This window comes from Cheilinus undulatus, linkage group 1, assembly GCF_018320785.1.
Source record: "Cheilinus undulatus linkage group 1, ASM1832078v1, whole genome shotgun sequence".
Taxonomy (NCBI): Eukaryota; Metazoa; Chordata; class Actinopteri; order Labriformes; family Labridae; genus Cheilinus; species Cheilinus undulatus.
The window spans coordinates 53874247-53887418 of record NC_054865.1 but is presented as its reverse complement, the minus strand read 5'-3'; the positions used below and the strand labels follow the sequence as shown (position 1 = coordinate 53887418).

The window sequence follows — 13172 nt, the reverse complement described above, 5'->3', positions numbered from 1 at the left end:
ATCTTTCAGACCAGCAACACTGAAATGTGCTCAAAAATGCTTGCATCATGGAACCTTTCACAACATTTGAATGCAAAGTGGCAAAACAGAAGAACACTGTATGCACTGGAAACATCTTCTTTGTTGCAGAGAAATATCAATAAGGTGCATAAAGTCCTTGAAAACTGTAGAAAGAATACCAAGGCTTGAAGCGAAAGAACCTGCAAGAAAAAGAAGGGTGATGGTGGCTGTGGTTTGACGTGGGTGCTGAGTGTTATGTCTGCTCTGAGTGTTTTTAAGGGTTAAAGAAAGAGCTTGATCTTTATCACTTTTTTAGTTTTCAAGATCCTTAATCGGACATGGAGCAAAGCTTGCAAGCTAGTTAAAGCAGACAACTTGACCAACACTTATTCATACTCGACAAACGTCCGTCCTGCTAATTTGGCAGCTTATTTAAACTGCAAGATTTCTGGTCTCTCCCTCTGCCCCTTCCTTCATTTCTATCATTTCAATTTCATTAATACCAGAACTGCTCCTAAAATCCCCACACCCCTGCATCCACCTGTAGGCTCTCAAACTTGAGGTTTAAGGTTCAAGTTTGGAGGCTTTCCACTTTATTAGGGCCCGACCACTGAGGGTGAGAGGACCCTACTGAAATGCAAGTCGTTATTATTTCTCATTATCATTTTGACAGACAAATCACAATTTTGGGGGCCTTTACATATCTTAAAAACTCACCAAAACATTCAAGAAAATTGTCCCCCAGTGAAAATCTATGTATCCTGGTGATTTTGTGCAAGCCCATCTTGCAAGGGCCCCACAGTTGCACCAAATGTGAGATAGGGGGCTGGGTAAAAGCTACATGTATGAACATTGGTACACATATGCATCGGGTCTTTAAGAAAAAAAGCCTCTTGGACAGCACTACAAACAGCTAAGGGTGAAATTTTGCCTTCTTGCCGATGGTCTGGTTGCACATTTTAACAAACTTGTAATAGGCATTTTATCCAACTGATTCCTGAAGTTTTTGCTCAATCTAGACAAGATGGAGATGTAAAGCTATCAGGCACTTGGGTGTGAGGGCCCCTTCAGTGCTGCTTGCAGCCCTAGCTGTGACTGTATCTGTTGTAATTCAGTGTGTTGTGCAACAGCTACCTGTTGCTCACAGTCTGTGTAAAAGTGACAGTGTTTCTGCACCTGTATGAGAACACTTGAACGTTTGTGTGGAAGGTACCTGCTCATTACACCTCAAACATCACAGTGAGTGCACATGTACAAGTGTGTGTCTATTATAGGGAAAGTGGGGTTAAACGAGCAGCTCCTGGCCAGCACACTGAGGGCTAAACACTTCAAGATGGCCTTGTGGCTGCTGGGTTTTTGTCCTTGGTTTGGTTGAGATGGAGGGGGAAAAAAAAAAGGTTTGGTTAGTCACCCGCGATGACACCCCTCCTCAACCACTTGTTGGTCCACTCCTCTCCGCCTCGCTCCATTTGACACCTCTTTGTGCAGAGCTGCCCTCATTATATTCCCAAGACTGAGTCAGAGTGCGTGTGTGAGGGTGTGTGAAGAAGATCGAGTATTCATGTGGTTTTGGAGAGGCTTGGAGGTTTTTGGAGTGGCATGCAAACTGCTTTTCTCTCCCAAAGCTTGGATGTATACAGCCTCTACTGTTTGCAGAATACAAGGCAGGAAAGAGGCTGAGCTGCCCTTGATAGGATTTTAAAGATGGGAACGCAGTCTTTTATTTCCCACATTCACAGTGTAGACGTCATTTTATTATTGCATTTCAGACTTAGAACTCCCTCAGCCTAAGTTCACCAAGTTTATCCCAAGATTTTTTTTAAAAAGTATAAGCAATATGTAGGTCAGCTCGTCTTTTTAATCCCGACTTGAACAAACTGGCAGGATCGGAACGCGCCCCAGAGGATTCCACAGCAGACGATGGTGGTGGGCTTTGGTTCTGCTTTGAGAGGAAGCTTTTGGATCTGACGAAGGGTTGCCAAAGCCACCACGGGGGGTCTGCATGCATGCAGCGTTCTGTGAGTGTGCGCGATGAGGATGTGAGGAAGAGGGGGCTTCATAGAGAGAACTGTACAGCATGACTGTGTGCGCGTTCATAAGACTGCCACCCCCCCTCGAAGCATGTTGATGTGACTCATGTCATCCAGCATCCCACCCCTCTGCTCACGGTGCAGTAGAGCCGCGGCGGAGACAAACTGGAATGATCAAGGCTGAGCGGGGAGGTGGGAGGCTGGATAGGGGAGGAGGCGGGTGAAGCCCACATTCTGAGACACCCCGGGGAGCATGGGCTGGTTGTCTTCTGACACTGTCACATAAACTGAGTGAACTCAGCTAACATCCAGTCTAACTGGCAGTGTTTCACATTTATAGATAATTTGTCAGCCTCTCTGCACTGAGACTTCAGCTCTACTTCTAATTGTTAACAGGGATCTGAAGCTTGAAGATTTATGGATCCTCTGGCTGAAAGATGACACATCTGCAAAGATAACTGCATTACGGCCATTGAGTTCAGTCTAACTTGTACTATAGGCAAAGATTAATCCAAATTCAGATTACCTTTGAGGATGGCATATGTGGTCTGAATAATTCTTAATAATCTGACTTTATGGATATCGATTCTTCTGTTTGGTTTTGTACAGAAGAAAACATCAGGCAGAAGAATTTAAGGTTGGGCCGGTAGAGTCAGTCGTTGGCTGTCTTGAACTGAAAGATCTGGGCTTAATCCCAGCTCCTTTAGTGACATGTGTAAGTGTCTTTTGTTAAGACAGTAAGCCCAAGTTTTCTCCCAATGCTGCCTCAGCTACATGTGAACATTAATGAATTGAATCTCTAATATTGATGGACACTTTACATAGAAGCCTTCACCATCAGTGTCTGAAAGTGGTGTGAACAGTTAAATGCGACTTGTGGTGTAAAGTGCATTCAAGTCTAAAATGACTGAGCTCTTCACCATATTAAGATGACAGCCATTTTCCTGAAATCAGGCTGGGAAGCTCGACTGCTGTCATACAGCAGGATTGAAGGTTCTCCTATCATCCAGATAAAGTCCCTTATGCTGTATAGTATGTTAGATTAAATTAAGGCTGGCCACACTCTAGACACTTCTCTATTCTTAAACCATATTTGCACTGGATTAGGATTACATAAGGACCTCTGATAATTTGTAACAATCACACAGGACTTCTGTGTATTTAATCCTGTGCCAATCGACCATGTCTGTAATTTGCAGCCTAAAAATTCCAGGACGTATCATGGACAATTTTTCTGCACACACAGGGGTCCACAGGTAATTCTAATCCTGTTTGAATCAGCATTTCTGTCATTTATAGTGGTAATGGTGTATTTTTTTAAAGGCCTGGGCAGCTTTTCCAGATCAGAAAAAAATGAACAGAGGCTTCATAGGACACTTTCAGGAAGGTTTTGACTAATTTAGGTAATTAATCATGCTTTGCTTTCAGTTAATTTCAGTTTATCTTTATTTACTTATTTATTCTACGGTCCAAATGTACATTTGCACATTGCTGCTCTGTTACGCACAGCACTTCTGCTTTTCCTCGCATGCTTCCCTTTACAAGTGCTTGACCTTATTTCATTGTTATTTAGCTACACATTTCAGGCTTAACACAATTTACAGTTTGAAATGTGTCGCTCAACATTCAATTATTAGGCTTCAACAGCTGATCTGCGTGAGAAGGGCTGTTTATGGTGCAAATTGATCCAAAATTCCTAGAGTAATATCAACAGTATTGATTGCATAACAACGTTTAAAATGACAGGAGAGGTACATATTTAACATGAGATTATACAGGAGGGATTCTTGACTTTCCTCTCCCTCTCCTGCTCTGCAACAACAAATATGCACAGGTGACTAACGCAACCGTGATGCACAGAGGAAGAGTTAAGGGGAAATTCCTCACTAGTTTATTGGTCATGGACAGCTTTCTATAGATTTATAAAATGTTAAAAAAAATATATATAGAGATAAAAAAGCGATTTAGTACGTATTGTCTATTGGAAACTCTGGTTAACAGTATGCATAGGACACATGAAGATGTCACCTGCAGATGTGCATGACATTGCACTTTGGTATGAACTTTAGAAATAATGTGTTGTTTGTTTAAATTGCTGGAGCCATGCACCTTAATGTTTCTCTTCAGAAATGTCTGGAAATTTGGGGCACAGATCTAAGGTGAGGTCGCGCCCCATGTGAGATTGCTTTCATCTGTGCATGCAAAGCTTTTGACCTGAAACATCAATGTTATGGATAAGTTTTAGATTGAGAGTGATAGTCGAACATTTGATTAAAAAACTCAAGGATATGGAGGGCCATTAGGACCAGAGTTAATTAGAGCAGAGAGACAACCTAATGACCCCTTATCTGTTTGGTAATTTGGAGTCCAGACACATTCTGCCTGACAATGATCCCAGGTTAAAGGGAACCTGTCCTTCTTTTTTTGCTGACTCACTCCTGTGTTATAGAGGGAGTACACCCCATAATATATGTGGTTTCTGTTGGGTTGGAGCTAAAGAGAAGACAGTTATTAAAGAATGTAACTATTGAGTATTTCAGGCCAACAGACAGTGGGTTTTGTGTGGATTTGGAGTGTGTAGTTCATACCTGACTGTGGTCTGGTGATGGCGCTCTCATACACAGGGATTCCCTCACCCACATTGTTGAAAGCCTTCAGCGTGATCACATAGTGGGAGCTGGGGTCTGGTAGACAGAGAGAGAAAGGGAGGTTATGACTGTGTGCAGAGAGAAACATAAATTAATGCGGCCATCTAATCAGAGCTAAACTCTTGAGACTCTTGACTCATAATTGCGATATTAGCCAGAATGAGTATTTGAACGCTGTCATTCCTCCTGCTGTGATCATAATGAAGGTTTCAGTTATGTGCATGTAGATATTTCACAACTATACCTTTAAAGAATGTCTCAATTCCCTAAAGCTGTTATTTTTAATGTAGGCTTATTGATTGGGAAAAATATAACATTCATTAAAAGATCAATGACAAAGTATGACACATGCTGAATAAATACCCTTGTCCCCAAATTCCATGCAGTAATCTGTCTAGTGCACAAAATGTATGAGGAAAGTTTAATATATATCAGTGGTAGTGACCTGCAAATCCTTTTGTGAAGTGTAAAACTTCATTTTCTACAGAAATGTCCCATTTGCAACAGAATCAATGAATGGAATACCCCCAACAGAAGAAGTGCAGCGCTTATGGTTTCAAATGTGACACTGTTAATTGATGACTTTCAAACTTTTTATGCTTTAAGATGTAAAAATGCCTCTTTCAGTGTGCTCTTCACATGTTTCTCTAATTGTGAGCACCCAAGATGGAACTCATTTGTGTGACAATTGTGTTAAGTAAGCAAATTCTATTATATTCTGTTATATGTCATCCATTGTAATGACTAACGTCATGGATTTCACATGGCTGCAAGAAGTCAACAGATCAAGATGGACAAAAATGTGCAATGCCTATAAAAAAAATCTTTAGTCCCTTGGATCTTTAACCCTTTTTATTTATCAATATAAAATGGGGCTTTTTGCACTGATGGTTGCAGCATCATGCCGTGGGGATGCTTCTTAGCAGCCAGCCCTGGAAGACTTGTAAAGGTGGCGGGTAAAATGAATACAGCAAACATAGGAAAATCCTGCAGGATAATCTTTTTCAGTCTGCAAGAGAACTACGACCTTGGAGAAGATTGATTTTCCAGCAAGACATTGAGCCAAAGTGCGCAGAGAAAGCTGCACAGAAATGGTTTAAAGACAACAAGGTGAAAGTTCTGGAGTGGCCGAGTCAAAGCCCAGTCCTCAATCCAACAGAGAATTTGTGGCTGCACTTGGAAAGGACTGTTAACGCCTGATCCCTGTGCAACCTGACAGAGATTGAGCAGTTTGGCAAAAGAAGAATGGAGTAAAATGGCAGTGTCCAGATGTCTGAGCCTGATTGAGACCTGTCCACACAGACTCATTGCTGTGATTGCAGCCAAAGGTGACTCCACTAAATACTGACTTGAAGGGGGTGAATATTTATGCAGACACTTATATATATATTTTAAGCACCATATCTTCTTTGTCTACTAAATGCATTCTTCTTCACCTTCAGTGAAGGCAAATCTCAACTCTAACTAAAATAAGATTCGTCAAAATAGTGTTTTCTTGAGCTTTATTTAGAAGACTGTTTAATCTCAACATTTATGAGGTGAGGGCAGAAAATAATTGGTGTCAGTTTTTCAAAGGTTGCGCTGATCCCGTGCAGAAAAATGGTACTCATGCAGAACTTTTTAGTGAGGCAGACCTTTGTTTTGATGTTTCATTTGCTTTGATGACAGCAAGTGTTAGAATCACCAAAACAAGTTTGTTTTATTTAAGCCTTTTTTGACCTTTAATTATAGTGTCTCCATTAGGGTAATCTGTATAATTAGTGGCTGAGGCGTGTGGTGGAGAGGAACTCATTAATTCTGTAAATGCTCCCTATGAGGTACAGATGAATTGCTTCCTGTTGTTTTTGTGTGTGGATTTGCTCATTTGTTGAAAAAATATGGGGATTTTTGCCCCAAATGAACAGTCCCAGAGTCAGGGAATAAAACAGATATATATCAAGCAGAAGGACGATCATTTTAATGGTTTAATTGCTGACAGTTTAGGCAAAGATGCATCAGCCGCAGGGTGTCATCAATATCTCAGTAGTGGCATTTAACAAATCAGCTTGATTATCACTGCAATTATGTGGGCGAGAAATGACGGGGTTATCAAACAGACAACCTTATAACACAGAAGGATTACAATTAGAGACGATAAAACTGATCTCAATCTGAGGCTGTTGATTGTTCTTTCTGTTCTGCTCAGGAATTAATTTATCAGTTATTAAAAATGTCATAACTTTACAACTAGTCTTCCCATGTGTGAAATAAACAAACAAACTTGTACAGATACTGAGAGAGCAACAGTGATTTTTCTCACCAAGGTTCTCGATGGTGAAGTAGCGCTGCTTGTAGTCAACTTTGATGGTCTGAGCATGAGGACTGCCAATGCCATAGCCGATGGTATAGCCTCGCACCACGATGTCCTGGTTCTCCGGCGGCGTCCAGCTCACCACGATGCTGTTGACCAGCGGTCGAACGTGGAGAGAGCTGGGCTGGTCAGGTACACGGGATTCTTGTGCAAAGAAACAGAGGGAAAAATTCAGTTCTGTTGACAGGGATGCACTTAAAGACCCATTCATGTTCTTAATCTATCAATCATGTTTTTCTAATTTCTTTAAAATTCTTTGGGTGTTAAATTGTGTTATTTTTGGAACCACTTTCACAACATCTGTTATGTCTTTTCTGTGTATTTCAATCTTTGTGATGCAAGCAACTGTTATTTTACCATCTAGGTCGCTCTCGAATGTCTCCGCTGTGGTCCACTCTGTTGCCGGTCCTGTGCCGTTGATTGTCATGGCTGACACTCTGAAGGAGTACTCCGTCCCACGCTCCAGACCTACACAGCAAAACCCATTCAGAAGGGGTTGAAATTATTTTAAATAAGCTGAAGCCAATACAAATCTATAGCAGCATTAACATCTCTTTCATTAAAGCCTTATCTCAAAACTTCATGAATAATTTATCAATGTTCTCTACTGGGTCAATTTGGGTTTTGAGTTGCAGCCACAATAAATATTTTGAAAGCACAAATATCTTAAGGAGCTGCTTGATACTTCTCTGCAAAATTAAGGAGAAAATCCATGAGTCTGCCTCAAGGGAAGGATCCAGTGGAGGTTTCCAGTGTGCAATTATTTTTTGAACATTAAATTCCATAAGAGTAAGTGAGATTTATACTCAGCTTTGATTTAAAGTTTTAGTGGGTGAAAATGTATTTGTTCAAGGAAAAAAATATTAGAGTAGCTAGTAAGAATTTTTCATACTTAGAGGTTAAAAAGAGCGGAGAAAAGTTTGGAGCATCTAGATTTGCTCATATTTTAAGGCTCCGTCTCCTCCAGAATGAGCCGTTTCACTGCTGGGTGCCAACTTTGGTATTCATAAAAGCCGGGAACGCCTGCTGACAAATGATGTGTTGCTGTTTTAATTTGCTGTAAAATTTTTCATCATCGTCATATTGTCCCATTTGTGCGCTACATGCTAATCCTGTAGTCTTTTCTCTGTGTACCCAGTATTCTGGGCCGCCCTTGGGGGTAGCTTCAGAAGACTGCCTAACTATGCGTGCCTCGGAGGCTACAACATCTCCTTCTAAACGCTTTTGAACCAACAAACACCCCTCTGTTTCACCCCCTAGAATCTTCTCCAAAATCAACTTTTAAGTGTATATTCTCTTTGATGCAGCACACAGCGTGAGGCCGGGCCACTTGAAAGTTGCTGAGACAACATCTAATATTAATAACCGCTGCTGTGTGTCTTTGGTGATATTGTGCATATTTTGGAGGAACCAGCGGGTAATGCAAGGGTACAGTAAGGCATGCAACTCCATCTCAAAGTGTTCAGATGAAGTTCACATGTTGACTTAATTAACAGGCTTGCAGAAAGACTGAGACCAAACAAGAATGTAAGAAGAGCTTTCAGTCAGAAGATCAAGACATTTAAATATTGCAGCACTACAGACAGCTGAGAGTATTAGATGCATCCAGCAGAGATAAAGAGACAGATTAAAGCTAGAACGTAATATGAACTAAAGCATCAAAAAGAAACATTAGGATTTGGTATTCTCTATGAAAACAGAATTAACTATCATTTTTAAATCATATTCCCTTAAATCTATCCAAGAACAGTTGGAGACAGACCACTGCCTTCAGTGAAACACTGCAGTGGACAAGTTTGGTTCAAACTTATGAGAACAAATGCCTTACATTGCATCAATATTTTGAAGGCTGTGTTCACACTTCACTCTAAAACACCCTCCGTGATCGAAGCAGACAGCTCATAAAATAAAAGTGTGAACATGCTCCAGGACATATCAAGGACTCAGTGGGAGACGGTGTCTCTGGCCATATTTGAAGGAAGTAAGGGCTGCTTTTGTCTTTATTAGTGTTACCAGCACTGTTGTGGGATGCTTATGTATGTCAGTCAACTTTATTAATAAAGAACCTGTCAGACAAATTCTGTCATCACTCAAAGTGTCTGACAAGGGAGCGGAAAAGTGATTGACGAACTTTGGAATATTGTAGAAGGATTTAGAGACTATTGTTCACAGATATGAATTAAATAAAGAATAAAATAATCAAAATAAAATTAAATGAATTAAATAAATTTAAATACTAAAAAAGTATTTTTACCTGTTACATTTTCATTTAAAACAAAAACAGAATAATAATAATAACAATAAACAAAGCTATTTAAATTTTCAAAATTCTCAGCTCCTCTGTTAGACTTGTTCATGCCTCAGACATAGCAGCTAAATGGCAGCATGGCCATATGAAGGTAAAAAGCTACCATAAAATATTTATCAGATAAAGCTAGAATTTAAACAGGCCAGCACCTTCGTACTCATCTGATTTGTTGAAGTTACAAGCTCCAACCAGAGCACTGAGGTTAACGCCTCTTAAATGTTCTAAAAAAATATCTAGGCACAAACCAGAGATGGCAGAGCCTCTGGAGCCGGCTGCTTCAACGTTCAGGAAGCTTCTATCTTTTATTATTACTGCACAACTGCCCAGAGCCAGGAAAGTTTTAAATCATTGCTTTTGTCTAACCTCTTTGTGTTGAATTAAAGCCAAGTTTGACATTTTACATGAAGATACATTTTTGCCTACAAAAGTGTAAGGTGCCAGTATTTAATTTTAATTTTTCTTTTAAATGTGTTTTAGACTTGTTAACTTATGTCAACTTTGGCAGTTTTAGAGGCAACAATGTAAAAATTTACAGCCTAAAATAGTATTTAAAAGTCTAACTAATTGTACATTAACTTTGAACTGGGAGAATGGCATCAATCCCTGTTCCACAGAGCACTCCAATTGCCTGCTTTCACTATTCTGCAATTTCACAGCAAGCAGAAGTTCTCTTGCAAGACGTGTGCACTGTACAAGTTCACACACTAGCCGTCAGCTAGAAAGAAGCCAGTTAGCCTGTCTTGGCCCCATTTGATGAAACTGCTGAGAGACAGAAAAGGATGACAATGGATGAAGTGAGGGCCTAAAATGAGAGCTGCACTGAGGTGAATTTAGGTAATTAAATTGGATGTTAGGTTACAGTTGTGAACTTTTGCCCATTTTTCCTGAAATTTTAAATAAACTGAATGCAAAGTATAGAAACTTGGTTGATAATTTCTATCTAACTTTGAATTTTGAAGATCATGCACCATATGGTCTTGAAACAGATTCCAGGAGAGCCTTTTGGAGACTTCACCGGGGGGAATAAAAAGAGTTGGATGGGAAACCAGTCTCCTAAAAGGATGGAAGCAACCAGTGTATGAAAGTCATGGAATCATAGAATTGTGTGACATGGTAGTCCTATGCTCCAGTTCTCAGTGATCTGATTAAATCATTGTTTCTAATAACAACAAAATTGAAATCAATAATCACGATTAAACAGTCTATTTGAACACTACCTTCTTCTCACTGTGCTGCTGCTGTTATAGTTTTGCCACCTGCTTTCTAGCCTAAAGCTTGAGGTGCACACTCATATGGGAGTTTAACATTGTGATCTCTGGAAGGCTGTGGCATGCAACTTCACAGCAGAGCCATCAGTGTTAAGTATAACTGTATTTCTATTTTACAATAAATAGTCAAATGTATGAGATGAGCGCTCCTGACAGCACTATAATTTCAGGCTTCAATGATGCAGCAGGTAGTTTTATTCTGACATCGACTGCCACACTGCTTTTAACTAATGAATAAGTGCCCATTACCCTCAATGAGCTTGAAGAGCTGGGTGCCACTGGTGGTTTCGGCTGCTTCGCTCCGCCGGGAAACTTTCCTGTATCGGATCTTGTAGCTGGTGATCTCCCCGTTCTGGCCACTGAGGGGTGGGGGCTGCCACCGAAGCATGACGCTCTGAGGGAGGGAAAGAGAAATAAAAATCTATATTTAGTACTGTGTGACAATGTGCATTTGGGCCAGCAACTGTAAAGGTGACCTCATGGTTTAGCATCACACCTTCTCAGCTACCTTGGCATGGGTGTTTGTGTTAACGTCTGCAAGTTTCAATGTTCTGCTTGCCAATTTCTCTGCCTCACCCTCCCCTCCTCCTGACAAACAGGAGGGCCCACGCAAAAACAAGCATCCCTCTGAGCATGGGTGACGCAGTACAGATTGACGCATTAGGAAAAAATAAACGCATGAATAATAGAAAGAGATGTCCCAGTGAGACCGGTCTATGCATGTGTGTGGTCAGGTGAACCCTGCAAAGACACTCAGGCAGAAAGATGAATGCAGGATTTGTACCGGCAGGAGTCTTGCATCATTTTTTTGTGCAAGTGTGTTTAAAGCGATAGGTGGGGGGTATCCCAGTGTGGGAGAAGAGTTAATTAACACTTCCTCCCTGTTGCACCGATGCACAAAAGCCTGAATGCATGTAGAGGGCAACATGTGCGCTCCTCCCCGTGCAAGCCGGGGGAATTCTACAAATTAAATTTCTGTTAAGTGCGTTCAATTATTACATTTTTCTTATTATACTTTCAGTCCTGACTTGCTTTGTGTATTGCTTTCTCCCCTTTTCTCTGTAATCATTAAAAACCTGTTTAATTGACTTGGAAAATCACAGGGGAAGGTGAGATGGCAGATGTCGCTTGAGTAAAAAAAAAAAAAAAAGAGAAAATAAGATCATGTTGCCTTGCAGGTACACATAAAAGATGCAAGGTTCTGCTTGATAAGACCCGAAGAGAAGACTGAATGAAATGCATGTTGATTAGCTTTTTTCTCTCCCAGTTGAATTTAGCAGTGTGCAACAAACATCTAATTGGATAAATGCTTTGTATCTATATACAATTTCTGCAGGAATTATTGACTTAATGACTGTTTACATTCAGGATTAAACAAAAAGAAGACAAAGGAAGGGAACAAATTCAATAAGGTTTAGGAATAAAGGATGCCAGATGTTTATTTCACAGTTGCAAATTGGATGTACACTCTTCATTCAAAAACTATTCTGCTCCAATCCCCGTCTTTCCCACAGAGTGTCTCCTATTCATTTTTCTCTCAACATTAGCATGAGAGTGTTTTTTCTCCACAAATCTCAGCTGAGTGTCCTGCAGCATGGGTGGCCAGTTCTCACTCAAGCTGGGAGTGTGTGATAGGATTGTCTACTAGTTTTTTTTTTTACAGTTTGCCTTGACAGTTCTCTCTCACTTCAGCTCTGCATCAACCAGCAGAGAAGCTGAAAGCTTCGGCTGCTGCTTTTGTATTCAAAGAGCGCACCCTGAGGTTTTCGGTATCTTCTTCTTCCTCTTTGCTGCTCTCTGTTTGCACTTGCTGCGTCACATGACATGAGAGAGAATCCCCTTTTATCAAATTTAATCCAACACTCGGGTGGATATGTACAATAAACAGGCCTACAGCTCTGTGTTTGAAGACCAAATGCCTAAAGAGAGTGGCAGCTGAGGACAGTTTCCTGCTCTAATCTGGAGCCTGTTGTGCAGCATACGGATGCTTCAGCAGCCCCGTCTAATCAAGAGTGTCATACAACAACTACAGTCTGTGCAAATATGCTTTAACATTAAACTTTAAAGCGTGAGGCATCAGGAGTTGTAGCCTGGCCTGTGAAGAATTTGATCCTATTATCTGTGATCTTAAGAGAAAAAAGCAATATAGATAAAAGAAATTTCACCATTTGGAATTGATTCACTTTATCATGCTGCCAACAAGGTAAAACTGTGGTAATTTCTGCATGCAAAGCGCCAAGATATACATCCACAGCTGGGCTAATTCATTTATTTGTTTTGAATGAGCAATTCTATGTTAAAAAAGTGACGAGATGATTTAATTTCTTGTGTGTTTCTCCCAGCCTCGTATTTTTTATATCCATTTAGATTTTGGCTGCAGGCCTCAATTTTCTCTGTACTGTACTGATGAGAGTGGTGCAGAGGATAAAACCTTTTGACAGGCGAGTCTCCTGCCGATGAGAGATCGATGAGGGTTCACACACCCTCTTAACCAGCTGGGGCTTCAGGCCTCTGACGCAGATAATCACACAGAGAAACAACAGCGTTCTGGTCTGCAGGCTATGTATC

General features: G+C 40.6%; 1 protein-coding gene across 14 annotated transcripts in view; it reads right to left on the bottom strand.

The window, feature by feature from the left end:
* Window positions 1–13172, bottom strand: part of neo1a (neogenin 1a) — a 246610-nt gene that overhangs the window by 22377 nt on the left and 211061 nt on the right. For all 14 annotated transcript variants that reach the window (XM_041787290.1, XM_041787345.1, XM_041787315.1 and 11 more), the window contains 4 exons: window positions 10854–10998; window positions 7386–7496; window positions 6978–7172; window positions 4619–4714 (listed from right to left, as the gene is read on the bottom strand). In XM_041787290.1, coding sequence (XP_041643224.1) covers window positions 4619–4714; window positions 6978–7172; window positions 7386–7496; window positions 10854–10998 — 547 coding nt within the window. The remainder of the gene's footprint in view (window positions 1–4618; window positions 4715–6977; window positions 7173–7385; window positions 7497–10853; window positions 10999–13172) is intronic.